Source organism: Mirounga angustirostris, unplaced genomic scaffold (genome assembly GCF_029215605.1).
Source record: "Mirounga angustirostris isolate CCGP_5_RB_7025 unplaced genomic scaffold, mMirAng1.0.hap1 SCAF_7, whole genome shotgun sequence".
NCBI lineage: Eukaryota > Metazoa > Chordata > Mammalia > Carnivora > Phocidae > Mirounga > Mirounga angustirostris.
The window spans coordinates 40,384,003-40,397,699 of NW_026991715.1; the positions used below are offsets into that span (position 1 = coordinate 40,384,003).

General features: G+C 43.1%; 1 protein-coding gene across 1 annotated transcript in view; it reads right to left on the reverse strand.

Annotated features, from left to right (window-relative positions):
• PPP2R2B (protein phosphatase 2 regulatory subunit Bbeta) overlaps nucleotides 1-8,476 on the reverse strand; it is a 419,321-nt gene extending 410,845 nt beyond the window's left edge. The window contains exon 1 of the mRNA XM_045894786.1: nucleotides 8,384-8,476. Within this exon, the coding sequence (XP_045750742.1) occupies nucleotides 8,384-8,462 (79 nt within the window). The 5' untranslated portion in view covers nucleotides 8,463-8,476. The remainder of the gene's footprint in view (nucleotides 1-8,383) is intronic.
• Nucleotides 8,477-13,697: the final 5,221 nt, after the last annotated feature.

The following is a 13,697-nucleotide window of genomic DNA, read 5'->3' on the forward strand; positions in this document are numbered from 1 at the left end:
TCAGACATCTTAACCAAAAGCAACCTGCTCTTAGCTGCAGGATCTTACTCTGTCGTTTCAAATGGACCAACAACTGATCAATCTCTTTCTCCCAAAGCTCTTCCCTTTGAATATATTCCACAGCCCTAACCATTGTTTCTCATAGACTCAGGCTCTCAGCTCTGACTGTTCGTAAGATTCACTGGGGGAACTTTTAAAACTAGGATTCCTGGGACCCCCTTCCAGGAAGTCTGATTCAATAGGGACATGGTGGAAATATCCCCGTTCATTTGCCACAGCCGATTCTCATGCCTAACCCCGTTAAAATTCACTGTTAGAGTTGAGTAGGCATGCTTTTCTCTCCCTTACCAGACTGTAGCTTCTTAAAATAGGGATGAGTCCTTTACATCTTTTAAGTTCCCATGTGCTGAGAACAATGTCTAAAATGCTGTATTTATGCATTGTATTGTAAAAATCCAATATATTATGGAGCGGATAAGAGCCTGGGCTCTAGAATCTAACAGTCAGGGCACAAAACTCTGATCTACCATATATTAGCCATGTGGCTTTGGGTAAGTTACCACCTGTGGTTCCCTCATCTGTAAAATGAGGACAATTAACAGTACTTACGTCATCATGTTTTTCTGAGATTTATGTGAGGTAGTGACTATTAAGCATTAGCATAGGGTCTGGCAAATAAGCCACAGCCAACACTAGCTATGTAGGTAGGCACAAAAGTTTCAATCAGCTTGGAACTATGAATGCCTTTCTGTGACTGTTGCTGTGGTAAGTGCAGTGGGGGATACAGAAATACTGTTAAGTCTCATTCCCTGAATGCTGACAGGCATTTTTACAAAATTGCAAAATTTTTTTTTCACCTTCATAACAATACCCTGATATGTTATTGTTGGAGAAGGAAATACACCAGTTAAGTAACTGAAGGTCACCTGGCAAGTAATTATCCGTGTGAGATTGGAACTCAGGTTCATCTGGTTTTAGAGCCCATTCTTCCTACTTTATTACTGAGAGTTCATATAAACACTCATTCATACACCCATTCATTCAATCAACAAGTATATATTACATGCTTACTATGTGCTAGAAACCGTTCTAGGTGCTGGAGGTATAGGAGTGAACAAAACAGAGTCAGCCTCTGTTCTCATGTAGCTTACATTCTACAGGACAAAAAGACAGGCAGCAAGTAAGTAGCTGGATATATAACATGTCCAGTAGGAGAGGGGCTAAAGCAGGGTAAAGGTAACTGGCGAGTGTGTGGATGTGGGTGTATGTGTGTGTGTGGCGGCAGGGGAGGGATAGGGACAGGGAGAAGGAGAGAGAGATTTTAGACATGACGGCCAGGAAAGGCCTCTCTGGTGAAGAAACATTCAAGTGATAGATGTGATAAGACGTGATTGCATTCTGGATATTTTTAGAAGTTAGGCCCAGAGGATTCACTGTAGAACTAGAAGAAGGATATGCGACAACACAGAAATGAAGAAGGACTCCAAGGTTTCTTGCTGGAGTAACTAGGAGACTGGAAGAAGCTGGACAAGTGGGTTTTTCTCAAGGGGAATGAGGAGTCGGGTCTTGGGACCTCTAATGCGTCCCAGTGGGAATGTTGGGTAGGCAGTTCGATGCGCAGGTCTGTATTTGGGGTGAGAGGCTGGAGCCGGGGATACAGGTTGAAGAGACGATGTCTAATACCATGGGGCTGGCTGAGGCCACCTAGAAGCAAGCACAGGTTAAGGAGAAGCCTCAGGCCTGGGCTTGCATGTTTTCAGTTCAGGAGGAGGAGGAGGAACCAGCAGGGGAGTATGAGAAGGACTAGCCATGGCGGGAGAAGGAAACGGAGAGGAACTATGGGCCCTGAGGCCACGACAAGGAACTCTTTCAAGAAGGAAGCAGCGACCGCCAGTCCCAAGGATGCCTGAGAGCGGCCACGGGAGGAGCCTGGCAGAGGATGATGGGACAGATCAGTGAGGGGGCCACGGGTGACTCTCCCAAGTGCAACTGGGCAGAGGGATGAGAAAAGAGGTGGCAACTGTGTATAGATGACTCTTTCAAGGCATTTTTCTGCAAAGAGGAGCAGGGAATGGGCAGTAGCTGGAAGTGGATACAGGATTGTGAGATGAGGGTGATTGACAGCATGTTGGTGGACCACACCGGTGATCGTGGAGAGAGAAAAGACTTGGTGATGATGCAACAACAGCAGACAAATGCGGGAGTGAAGGGCTTGAGTCGGGGTCGGGGGTGGGATCCAGCTCCCCACTGGAGGGCTGGCTTGGATGAAAGCAGGGACAAAACATCTATTATACAGAAAAATGTAAAAAAAAAAAAAACTTTTAATCTAAAGCCGTATCAAGCAATGTAAGATTCTGTCTCACTTAATCCTTACAATAACCTGGTCAGGTGGCATAATATTATTTCCATGTTATAGAGAATCACAGTGCACACGTGGGAAAGGCTTTAAATGGAGGTGAGAAAATGAACAGTCAGGGAAAGCTGTGGGTGGAAGTGCATTTGATGTGGGCCTGAAGAGTGGGTTGGTTCTACATATGTGCAAGGGGCTAAGAAGAGAATTCCAAAAATATGAAAAATGAGAATTCCATAGATACATAAAAAGGCACAAAAGGGAGGAATGGATCCTGTTAAGCATGTACCTTAGAACCGGACTGCATAGGTTTTAATCCTAATCCTTGCAATTAACAGCTGTGTGACCTTAGGCAAGTTACCTAACTTCTCTGTGTCTTAGTTTCCTCATTTATAAAATGAGGATAATAACTACTTACCTCAGAGGATTGTGGTGAGGAATACACACACCCGTCCCTATGTCCATAGACATGTATATGTTGGAATTGTGCCCGATAAATAACGAGCATTGTATGTTTTAGTTATTATTTTATTGTTATTTACAACATGATAAAGAGTTAGAAAAATGTATATTTATTTCCTCTGTGTGGGGTGTAGACCTCTGGCAAGGCTGCTCTTGGGGGTCATTGGAAGGTATTCTGCTTCTGGGTTCCTCCTGGTGAAGGAGAATCATGGATACACAGGCAAATTTGTCACTCCCCCATTCAGTGTTTTATTTAAGAAGCATTTCTTGACCACCTACTCACAGTCAAGCTCAGTGCTAACCAGAACGCAGAGCCTAAAGACAAATGGCAGGATCCCTGTGCCCAAGGTGCTCCTGGCCACCAGGACACAGGCACGTGAACAGACTGTGGCCTTCTAATCTGAAGGTTGCCCTCACTCAGGTGTTCCAGAGGAGATATATCAGGTGCGAGTTAAGAGCACTGATTTCTGATTCCAATAGTTTGGACTTGAGTCTTAACTCTGCGACTCTACTAAGTGTGGCCCCGGGCAAGGCAGGTATGTGTCACTTTCCTCACTTATAACATGGAGAGAGCAGCATCTGATATGAGATCGTGTGAGCAGCAAATGAGATGATACTGGCCCAGCCTGGAGCACACAGCCAGGGATTTTTGTGGTGCTGCTCGGCTTCTCCTTCTCGTGCCTTCCTCCCACCACTGTTGTGGTTTGTGTGACTCAGATAGCAAGTCCTTCTGTGGAGCAGTTGAGGAAGTCTTCCTGGGAAGCCTTGACTGCAGCTGACTTTTAAGAGATGAACAGAGCTTTGCAGCATGGAAACATGATGGAGACCACTCAGGGAAAGGAAATGGCTCGGGGCAAGGCACATGAGCCTTTTCCCTTCAGGAAGAGAGAGTGCCTCTGCTCATCTGTTCAAGAGCCCAGAAAAGACCTTCCTGTGTTGGGTGCCAAATTAGGCCCACTGGAAAAGAGCAGGCAAGGTTCCTCATACTTGACTGGCTCTCTTATCCCTGTGTGTCTCCCCTTCCCCTCTGTACTGTCTGGAATGGTTTCTTTTTGCTTGTGATTGAGATTCTGTGCCTCGAATCCTGGAATCATTTCACTGGATGAATGCTTCCCCACCGTGGTGGAGGGAGTTATGTGTCCTTTTAATGATGTCCACAGAGAAGGGAAGACAATCCAACTGTCCTCTCAAAGCCCTGTTCGTGCACCAGCATTATTTAGTCGACCTTTCCCCCCTTCGTATCTTCTAATTTCAAGTTAAAGTAGAGCATGGTCATAAAACCAGTCCCCTCAAGTGTGGCTACGAAAAGCTACCCGACCGGCAATGGTTAAAAGAGCTTGCATTCCTGTAGCAGCTAATGCTTTGCAGAACGTGTTTTGCCTGTGTTTTAAAAAGGTGTCTACACAACAGCCTTGGTATTTGTCATGGTTTCATTGAATAAAAATTTGTTGACTGCCTATTAAGTACTTGGTATTGTTCTAGTGCTGGGGGTATAATAGAGGGCAAAACTACATGTGGGTCCTGCTCCCATGAAGCTTTCAGTCTAGCAGGCAGACAGACATTCACAAAACAGTTTCACCAGGCCATTCATGATGACAGACTATGACAGGCGCTCTGAAGCAGCCTGGTTCTCTAAGAGCTATGACCATGATCACCTGAGGGCCAGGGATGGCTTCTCACCTGGAGCTGAGAATCCAAGGCCAGAATTAACAAGGAATGGGGCTAAGGGGAGAGAGAAGCTTCCCAAAGTCTATGGTGGGAGGGAGATTCCTGAGGAACCAAGAACGACCTGGGGTGGCTGGAGACCAGGCAAGATGGCGTGCGTTCAGGGTCAGACAGGAAAGTCAGGCAAGGGTCAGAACACGCAGGGCCTGCTAGACCATGGGAAGCCACTGAGAGGTTTTCAATGCAAGCATGTTTGTGTTTGAGGGGGTTTGAGGGAAGGAATATGATATTTCTAAAAAAATATTTTGACTGTAATAGGAAGAACCAAACCTCAATCTGATGGATGAAAAAACAGGCTTGAAGGTGGAAAGTGAGAGAAGGAAAAACAACTATTATTGTGGACCACATACTGTTGATTTGCCCTACCTATGAATGTGTTACTACATCATGAGCTCAGATAATGTCTGGGACACAGTTAGTGCAATACAAGCGAAGACTGATTTATTATTATTATTACTGCTCCTATGATTCTCACCCTGTGTGTGGCATTCTGAATGTATTTCTTTTTTTTTTTTTAATTTTATTTATTTATTTGAGAGAGAGCATGAGAGGGGGGAGGGTCAGAGGGAGAAGCAGACCCCCTGCCGAGCAGGGAGCCCGATGCGGGACTCGATCCTGGGACTCCAGGATCATGACCTGAGCCGAAGGCAGTCGCCTAACCAACTGAGCCACCCAGGCGCCCTGCCACACACTTTTTTTTTTTTTTAAAGATTTTATTTATTTATTTGAGACAGAGAGAATGAGAGACAGAGAGCATGAGGTGGGGAGGGTCAGAGGGAGAAGCAGACTCCCTGCCGAGCAGGGAGCCCGATGCGGGACTCGATCCTGGGACTCCAGGATCATGACCTGAGCCGAAGGCAGTCGCCTAACCAACTGAGCCACCCAGGCGCCCTGCCACACACTTTTTTTTTTTTTTTTAAAGATTTTATTTATTTATCTGAGAGAGAGAATGAGAGACAGAGAGCATGAGGGGGGGAGGGTCAGAGGGAGAAGCAGACTCTCTGCCAAGCAGGGAGCTTGATGCGGGACTCGATCTCGGGACTCCAGGATTATGACCTGAGCCGAAGGCAGTCGCCCAACCGACTGAGCCACCCAGGCGCCCCCTGAATGTATTTCTTTGCAGCCACCCTATGGCGTATCATCATCTATGTTTTACAAACGAGGAAACTAAGACTCTAAGAGGTTAAATAACTACCCAACATCACCCAGTTGGCAAGTAGCAGAGCTAAAATTCAAAGCCCATGATCTTCCTGTGTTGAGAAAACAATGTCAAGATAAGCTGGGAGGAAAACATGTCTTTTAAGTAGAATGGTTCTATCCTCTAAGAAGCCCAGCAATTGTTGAAGGTTTTTTTCTTTTTCAAGATTTTATTCATTTATTTATTTGAGAGAGAGAGAGTGCGAGCACGCGAGCAGGGGGAGGGACAGAGGGAGAGGGAGAGAGAATCTCAAGCAGACTCCACGCTGAGTGCAGAACCCAGACATGGGGCTCAATCCCCACCACCAATGAGGTGATGACCTGAGCCGAAATCAAGAGTTGCATGCTCAACCAACTGAGCCACCCAGGTGCCCCAGCAATTGTTGAAGATTTCAAAGTAGTTCTTGAATTACTCTTAAAGGGATAGTTTGAGTATTTCTACTTACTTGATTTTTACAGGGATATACACCAATTGTTCATTCCCTGCCTCTTCAATTAAATAAAATACGAAGTTCCCAGACATAACTTTTCTAGAAGAGACTACAGGGTGACATAATAGCTAACAACATAAAAACTCAAACTCAGATTCATTCTCACATAGCTTTCTCCTCAGACAGACTCTAAGTAAGTGTAACTAGTTCTGAGTGACACGGTGACATATTTGAGGAAACTATTCATTACATAAGATAATGTAATAAAAAAGGAAAATGTGACTATCTGAGAAAGTACATGAGACTGCAAAACGGACAGCACCTATCATGTACCAAGCTTCCTAAAGAACTGGAATGATCACATTGAATTCTCAACATCCTGGGAATGTCTTTTTATTTCCGTTTTATAGGTAAAATTGAGCATAGAGCAATTAAGTGACTTGGCCCTGCCTGCTTGGTATTTAACTCATGACTTCCCCACTCACGAAGTTAATGTCTGCCACATGCTATTATCCATACCCATTGTCTGTTAGTCTCACAACAGATTGAAAGACAAATCTCCTCACCCCCCACCCCCTAAACCTGGTGATAGTTGACAAATTAGAAATCGTTTTGATAGGAGTAAAATGGGCTTTCCATTTTGATGGAATACAACAGTTAAATTTGGTTAAAAAACAGTTCAAGAAAGTTCTTGGTGGTGGTAGTTTGTCTGTATGAGGTGGGATCTTTAGTTTGATTAATATACAAAACAGCAACAGAATAGACCAAGTGTTTGGGTTCTCAAAATCTAAGCTAGGAGGAGAGGACGGGGGACCAATCAGAAAGAGAAAAGTCATTTGGCATCTTCCTATATGAGTTTCGATCTTTTGTATATGGAAAGTTCCCCTGGAGATTTCCATCCATGCCACCCCCATCCCTCCCCAATATACATACATAGAGACTTAGTAAGTTTCTCTCTATAAGAGGAAAGATTTCTCAGTGGGTCATTTCCTGTAGCCACCAATAAAATTTTTAAAGGAAATATCTAACTGAAAAAAAAAATCCTTAAGATACCAAGGTCTATGAAAAATACCATCCTTGGTCTCAATTCAAGGGTGATCCCAAACTTCTACTTGCTTTTCCTGGGGGTAATGACTAAAAATCACCTCATGGTATATTAAATACTTCTCTCGTTTTCTCTGCACAGCCCCCAGTGCCCAGCTCCTACTCCGAGGATGAGAAACAAGGGTGGATTTTCACAACAGGCTGCTCACCAGCTCCATTCCAGAGAGTGTGGCTACCACAGCCCTCTTCAATCAGTACTGCTGGTGGGGCAACCCTCAGGCTGAAAAGCAGCCAGCCAGTTGCTTTTCTTGAAACTGCTCTTTTTCAAGGATGTGGCAGATCAAAAGAAATAGGCAAATCACACACAGAATACGCACAACCAGCTACTCGCTCCAGAAACGTTGAAACCCGCAGTGCTTAGATGAAGGAGGATTGCCAGAACGTTGACAAGGCACACGCACACATGTGCACGCAGAAAGTGCACACACACACACACACACGGATGCAGAGCATGCTAGGTTAGAAGGTAGCAGAGGAGGTCCCCAAAAGGACCGGGAACTGGGGACTGTTTGTACAAGGCTCAGCTCACCCTCGCCGTAACGCATTAACTTAGGACCCCCACAAACCCCACTTCCAGCAAGCGCTTAAAGTCAGCTGTGTCTTCCTGCTCTGCAACCCAAGTCCAGACTCTGAGCAAAGCAATCCGACAACCGACACTCCCCAGTCCTGTAGTACGCTAATTCTATTTTGCTAATTGCTTTCTTGGGCATGCACCAAGTTACTGAACAGACAATGACAAAACAGAGAGCTTGGATAAATGTATGTGGCAGCACCTACTGAAAATGTTCTTCCTTAACAGGAGTTCTAATTACTTGTTTGCTTGTGAAGTAGAATGAGGGAAACTGGCAAAATATTTCTGATTGTTTTTCGACTCGGCTAGATCGGCTTTGAGATCACCTTTGCAACATTATCCTGCTCTTTAGAAAATACTTCCCTTTCCTTACACAAGACAGACTGATTTTAGAAGCAGATCTAAGTCTGTTAGATACAAGCTTTTGCCAGGAACGACAGTCATCTGCTAGCTACAGAAAGCATATCAGCAGAACCTGTGGGAAGTCATACACCAGCCCACTTTTTCCCACCCACCCAGACACTTTCCCTCTCTGGTCTGTACCTTCCGTGTGGCAGCTGGAAGAGAGGATGGTATTCGGAGGTCTGAAGATGTAAGGCAGGTAACGAGAGAAGCATTTCATCTTCCAACAAAAATAAAAAATAAAAATCTAAATAAAAAACCAGTCTCCTGAATCCATAAGGATTCTCTTGGCCTTTAAAGCTGGCTACATCACCAATATGTTTATGTAGGTTCTCCCCTGGATCTGCAAAGCTGGGAAGCCCGAGGAATAACTGGAGATGGGTCCCATTTTGCCATCAGCACCAGGAAGCACTGCCTTACATTTCTGCATGCAGCTCAAACTCAGAAGCCCCCAAGCAAGCCGGGATATAGCCTCTTCATTGGCTGCAGCTTCTCAGAGCAGGATTTGCTGAGTAAGTCAGTCCTGCCTGTAAACACATGCTGAAATGCCCTGCCTGAAACCTCTACCTTTTCCCGTGTGGTCAGTTTCTCCTCTAGCAAGAGAAATCCAGCAGGATAGGGGAACACTGAGGGTAAGTGACCATCTCTTATTTAGCTGGAAGATCAGATGAAACAAAGACAGCACAGTGTTCCACCCTGGAGAGAGATGGCTGTTAAAAGAGCCACCCGTAATGCCATGGGTCTCAGGAATATTAAAGTACAGTGCAATGAAATGGGTCTCTGTCCTTGCTTCATCTAGATTTAGCTCTATGTTTTTTTAAGACGAAAGCCCAAACAATAGGACCATTTATCATTTAGGTGAAGCCCAAAGCTGGGGTGAGTAGCCAGTGACAGAGGGCTAACACAGACAAATTCTGTGCTCCACTACAGTCTTTTTTTCCTGCCAGCCCTCACACCAAGTTCAGAGTTATTTGCTGTGCAAATTTAAAGCCACAACACAAGAACGGAGACTAAGCCCAAGGAAACTGACCCTTCACCGACCAGTTTACCCCGATGGCATGGAAAAAGTAAGTTGATCTAAGAATTAAATGACTTTACCAAAACTCAGATTTCACAAGAGGAAGGGAGGCAATGAGACTACCCCTCATTGAGGACAGGTCCAACTAGTGCATAAATTTGGATGGGGGAACTGGTTTAGTATGAAATAATGAAATAATAATGATTTTGGAAACCTTATCACTGGAAGGCGAGCACAAGGTACCGGTTTGGGATTTATAAGTTCTGCCAAAGACACTATTGTCTATGCTAGAGAAAAGGTGAATGTCCTTTGTGCTACATTCAGAGGCACAAGGAAATAATGTAACAGTCTATAAAAGAAAACCAAATATCCCCTTATTTAAAAATAAGATTTAAAATAAAATTTAAAAATAAGATTTAATATAAAAATATAAAATGTCGGGCGCCTGGGTGGCTCAGTTGGTTAAGCGACTGCCTTTGGCTCAGGTCATGATCCTGGAGTCCCTGGATCGAGTCCCGCATCGGGCTCCCTGCTTGGCAGGGAGTCTGCTTCTCCCTCTGACCCTCCCCCCTCTCATGTGCTCTCTCTCATTCTCTCTGTCTCAAATAAATAAATAAAATCTTTAAAAAATATATATATATATATATATAAAATGTCTTCCTCCAATTGCACTAGGAAGGATTAAATACCTAGGAATAAATTTAACCAAGGAGGTGAGAGATCTGCACTCCGAAAACTATAAGACACTGGTAAAAGAAATTGAAGACAACACGAACAAGTGGAAAGACATATCATGCTCATGGACTGTAAGAATTAATGTAGTTAAAGTGTCCATATTACCCAAAGCCATCCATAGATTTAATGCAATCCCCATCAAAATACCAATAATACTTTTCACAGAACTAGAACAAATAATCCTAAAATTTATAAAGAACCACAAAAGACCTCAAATAGCAAAGCAATCCTGATGGGGAAAAAAAGCTGGAGGTATCATAATTCCAGATTTCAAACTATACTAAAAGCTAGAGTAATCAAAACAGTATGGCAACAGCACAGAAATAGACCTATAGATCAATGGAACAGGATGGATGGACATCCCAGGAACAAACCCATCCAGATGGCCAATAGACACATGAAAAGATGTTAACATCACCAGTCAGCAGAGAAATGAGAATCAAAACCGCAGTGAGATACCACCTCACACCTGTCCCATGGCTGTTACCAAAAAGAAGAAACAACAAGTATTGGTGAGGATGTGGAGAAAAAGGAAGCCTTGTTACACTGTTGATGGGAGTGTAAACTGGTGCAACCACTGTGGAAAACAATACAGAGCTTCCTCAAAACATTAAAAATAGAAATACCTTACGATTCCATAATTCCACCACTGGGCGTTTACCTAAAGAAAATGAAAACACTAATTCAAAATAATATATGCATTTCTGTTTGTTGCAGCATTATTTCCAATAACCAAGATATGGAAACAACCCAAGTGTCCATCAATAGATGAATGGATAAACAAGATGTGGAAGATATATATATATATATATGAAATGGAATGGAATATTACTCAGTCATAAAAAAGAATGAGATCTTGCCATGTGCAACAATATGGACGGACCTAGAGGGTATTATGCTAAGTGAAACAAGTCAGAAAGAGAAAAGCAAATACCATATGATTCCATTCATAGGTAGAATCTAAAGAACAACTGAACAAATCAAAACAAACAAAATACCAAACAGAATCTTGAAAGCAGAGAGCAAATTGATGGTTGCCAGAGAGGAAGTGGGTGGGGAGATGGGGGAAATAGATATGGAGCATTGAGAGGTACAAATTTCTAATTATAAAATAAGTAAGTCATAGCGATTAAAAGAACAGAAGAAATATAGTCAATAATATTGTAATAACATCATCTGATGACAGATGGTGACTACATTTATCATGGTGAGCACAAACTAATGTACAGAATTGTTGAATCAATATGTGGTACACCTGAAACTAATATAACATTGTATGTCAATTTACTTCCATTTACAAAAAAGTGTGCCTTGAAATCTGGTGGAATATTTTTTAATCCTTCATTGCTTCTCCTCTTTACAAATATACTTAACATTGGAGAAACATATTGGGCTGTCCAGGAAAGCAAAAACTTTGAGCCATAGAGTAATTATGGTTTTAGTTCAGGCCATGGTATATAAATAGACCCTTCCACCAATATGCTTTCTCTCTGACTTTTGGACCATTGTGACAGGATGACAAACTATTGGCAGAGACAGGATGTCTAGCCCTTCAAAAGTCATATAACCCATCACTTCCTTAGACCCGGACACCTGGCAAGGTTGGGCCATCCCAAGTAAGGTGCTGTTTGAACAATGCCTGAATGGTCTGGTTTGCTGTATGGATCATCCTAGCTCATGACACAAGAGCATATCCAGAGGTGTTTTCCTGAGAGGTAGTGCACATGTGACCTCCATTCAGCAGAGTAGAAAGAGTGTGGGCTTTGGGGTCAATCTGATCCAAATTTGAATCCCTGTGAGTTCCATTTACCAGATGGGTAGATATACACAGACTCTAACACCTGTGAGCTTAGTTTTCTGCATCTATAACATGGGAACAGTGGCAGGGTTTTCTTTGTGCATTCTCAGATGGAGTGAGAAAATAAGCACACGAAGCACCTCGTGCACTGTGGTCACGTGATCAATGGTTACTACTGATGCTGTGCTTACCATTGCTGTGCACCTGCTCTGAGCTTCTCTGGCCAGACATGAACTTGAGAGCAGAGACAGAACGTGTGTGATGAGGAGGGTGGGGCCACAACTAGACAGCCAGGGTTGAAGTGTGTCTTTGATACTGACTTACTGTGTCATCTTGGGCAATTGATGTCACATCTCTAAGCCTCATTACGTAGCTAACGGGGATAATAGCAGAATCGCACATGATATGGTGAGGGCCAAAGAGGGTGATTGATATGAAGGGTTTAGTACAGTGCCTAGCAAAATGTTAGTGCTTCCTAAGTTTTGTTGCTATGTCTATAGCAGTAATATCAGCCCTGAATCACAGTATCTTATTGTATTTACTTACCCATCTTGTCTACATAATGAAACTGTAAACTTCCTGAGGGAAATATCAATGTCTAATTCACCTTTGTACCCCAAGTGCCTGGCACAGAGTACTCAATAACTATTAACTGAAGGAGTGAATGGATGGATGGATGGATGGATGGATAAATCAATATACATGGGAGAAAACTTTTGAAAGATGTTTGAGACTTCTTTGTGGGGAGGTTTTTCACAGCACAAATGAATTTCAGCCCATTATAAAGCTGGAATATATTACTCAGGCAAATATATTATGGAATTCATGAATAGACATGCTTCCCCTTGGCATAATTTAGTTTTAAATAAACAGTAGGCATTTAGTATATACCTTGTGAGTCAATAGCAGGCACTTAGTAAATACTCCCTGAGTGAAAAAAACATTCATGGATTATGCTGTCCATAATTAAAGTGAAAGAACTAAGCAAACCCCCCTATAAAACAAAACAAAACAAAACAAAACAAAAAGCCTGTCTCCTTCATTACAAACAAAACATCAGTGAGGCTGGCACCTAAGTTCCAAACTGGCCACTCCAAACCAGCTAGTACCTCTTGATCTCAATTGAAAGCATCTTTTCCAATCCCATTTTAAAATTACTGATTTTGTGCCAGCCCTCTGCACCCCACTCACCCAGATGTAGAATGGGCAAGGGGCAGAAAGAACTAATGTGAAATCTCCTCAGTCAGATGATCCTGATGCAGTTGGTTTGCGCTGCACCATTTCAAGTGTTTCAGTGTGCTTCTGTATCTTTTTTTCCCTTTGATTCTCTAAACCATCCCATTTTACAGAAGGGAAAACAGGCTAAGAGGATATAATCATTTATCCAAAGACAAATAGGCCCCGAGGAGATCTAGCATTTTTATACCAGCCTCACTTAGTGAATTTGCAGATTTCAGAGCCATCAATCCTATGAATTCAGACTCTCTCTCTCTTTTTTTAAAGATTTTATTTATTTATTTTTGAGATAGAGAGAGAGAGAATGAACAGGGGAGGGGCAGAGGGAGAAGCAAACTCCCTGCTGAGCAGGGAGCCCGATGTGGGACTCGATCCCAGGATCCTGGGATCATGACCTAAACCGAAGGCGCTTTAACCAACTGAGCCACCAGGTACCCTGATTCAGACTCCCTGAGGACAGGCAAGGAACCTGCATATTACATATGCTAAGTGATTCTTACTTGAGTTTGAGAACCTCTGGAGTGAGGCATTTTATTTCATGATTTGGCTTGAAAGGTAAGGGTTACAAAAAGTTTTTCAAATACTCTTGTCCCAAATCATGTGTCTCACTGCTTTGGTCCAACATTTTGTTGGCACCCTGTTGTTATACTAGGCATTAGTGAGTGATG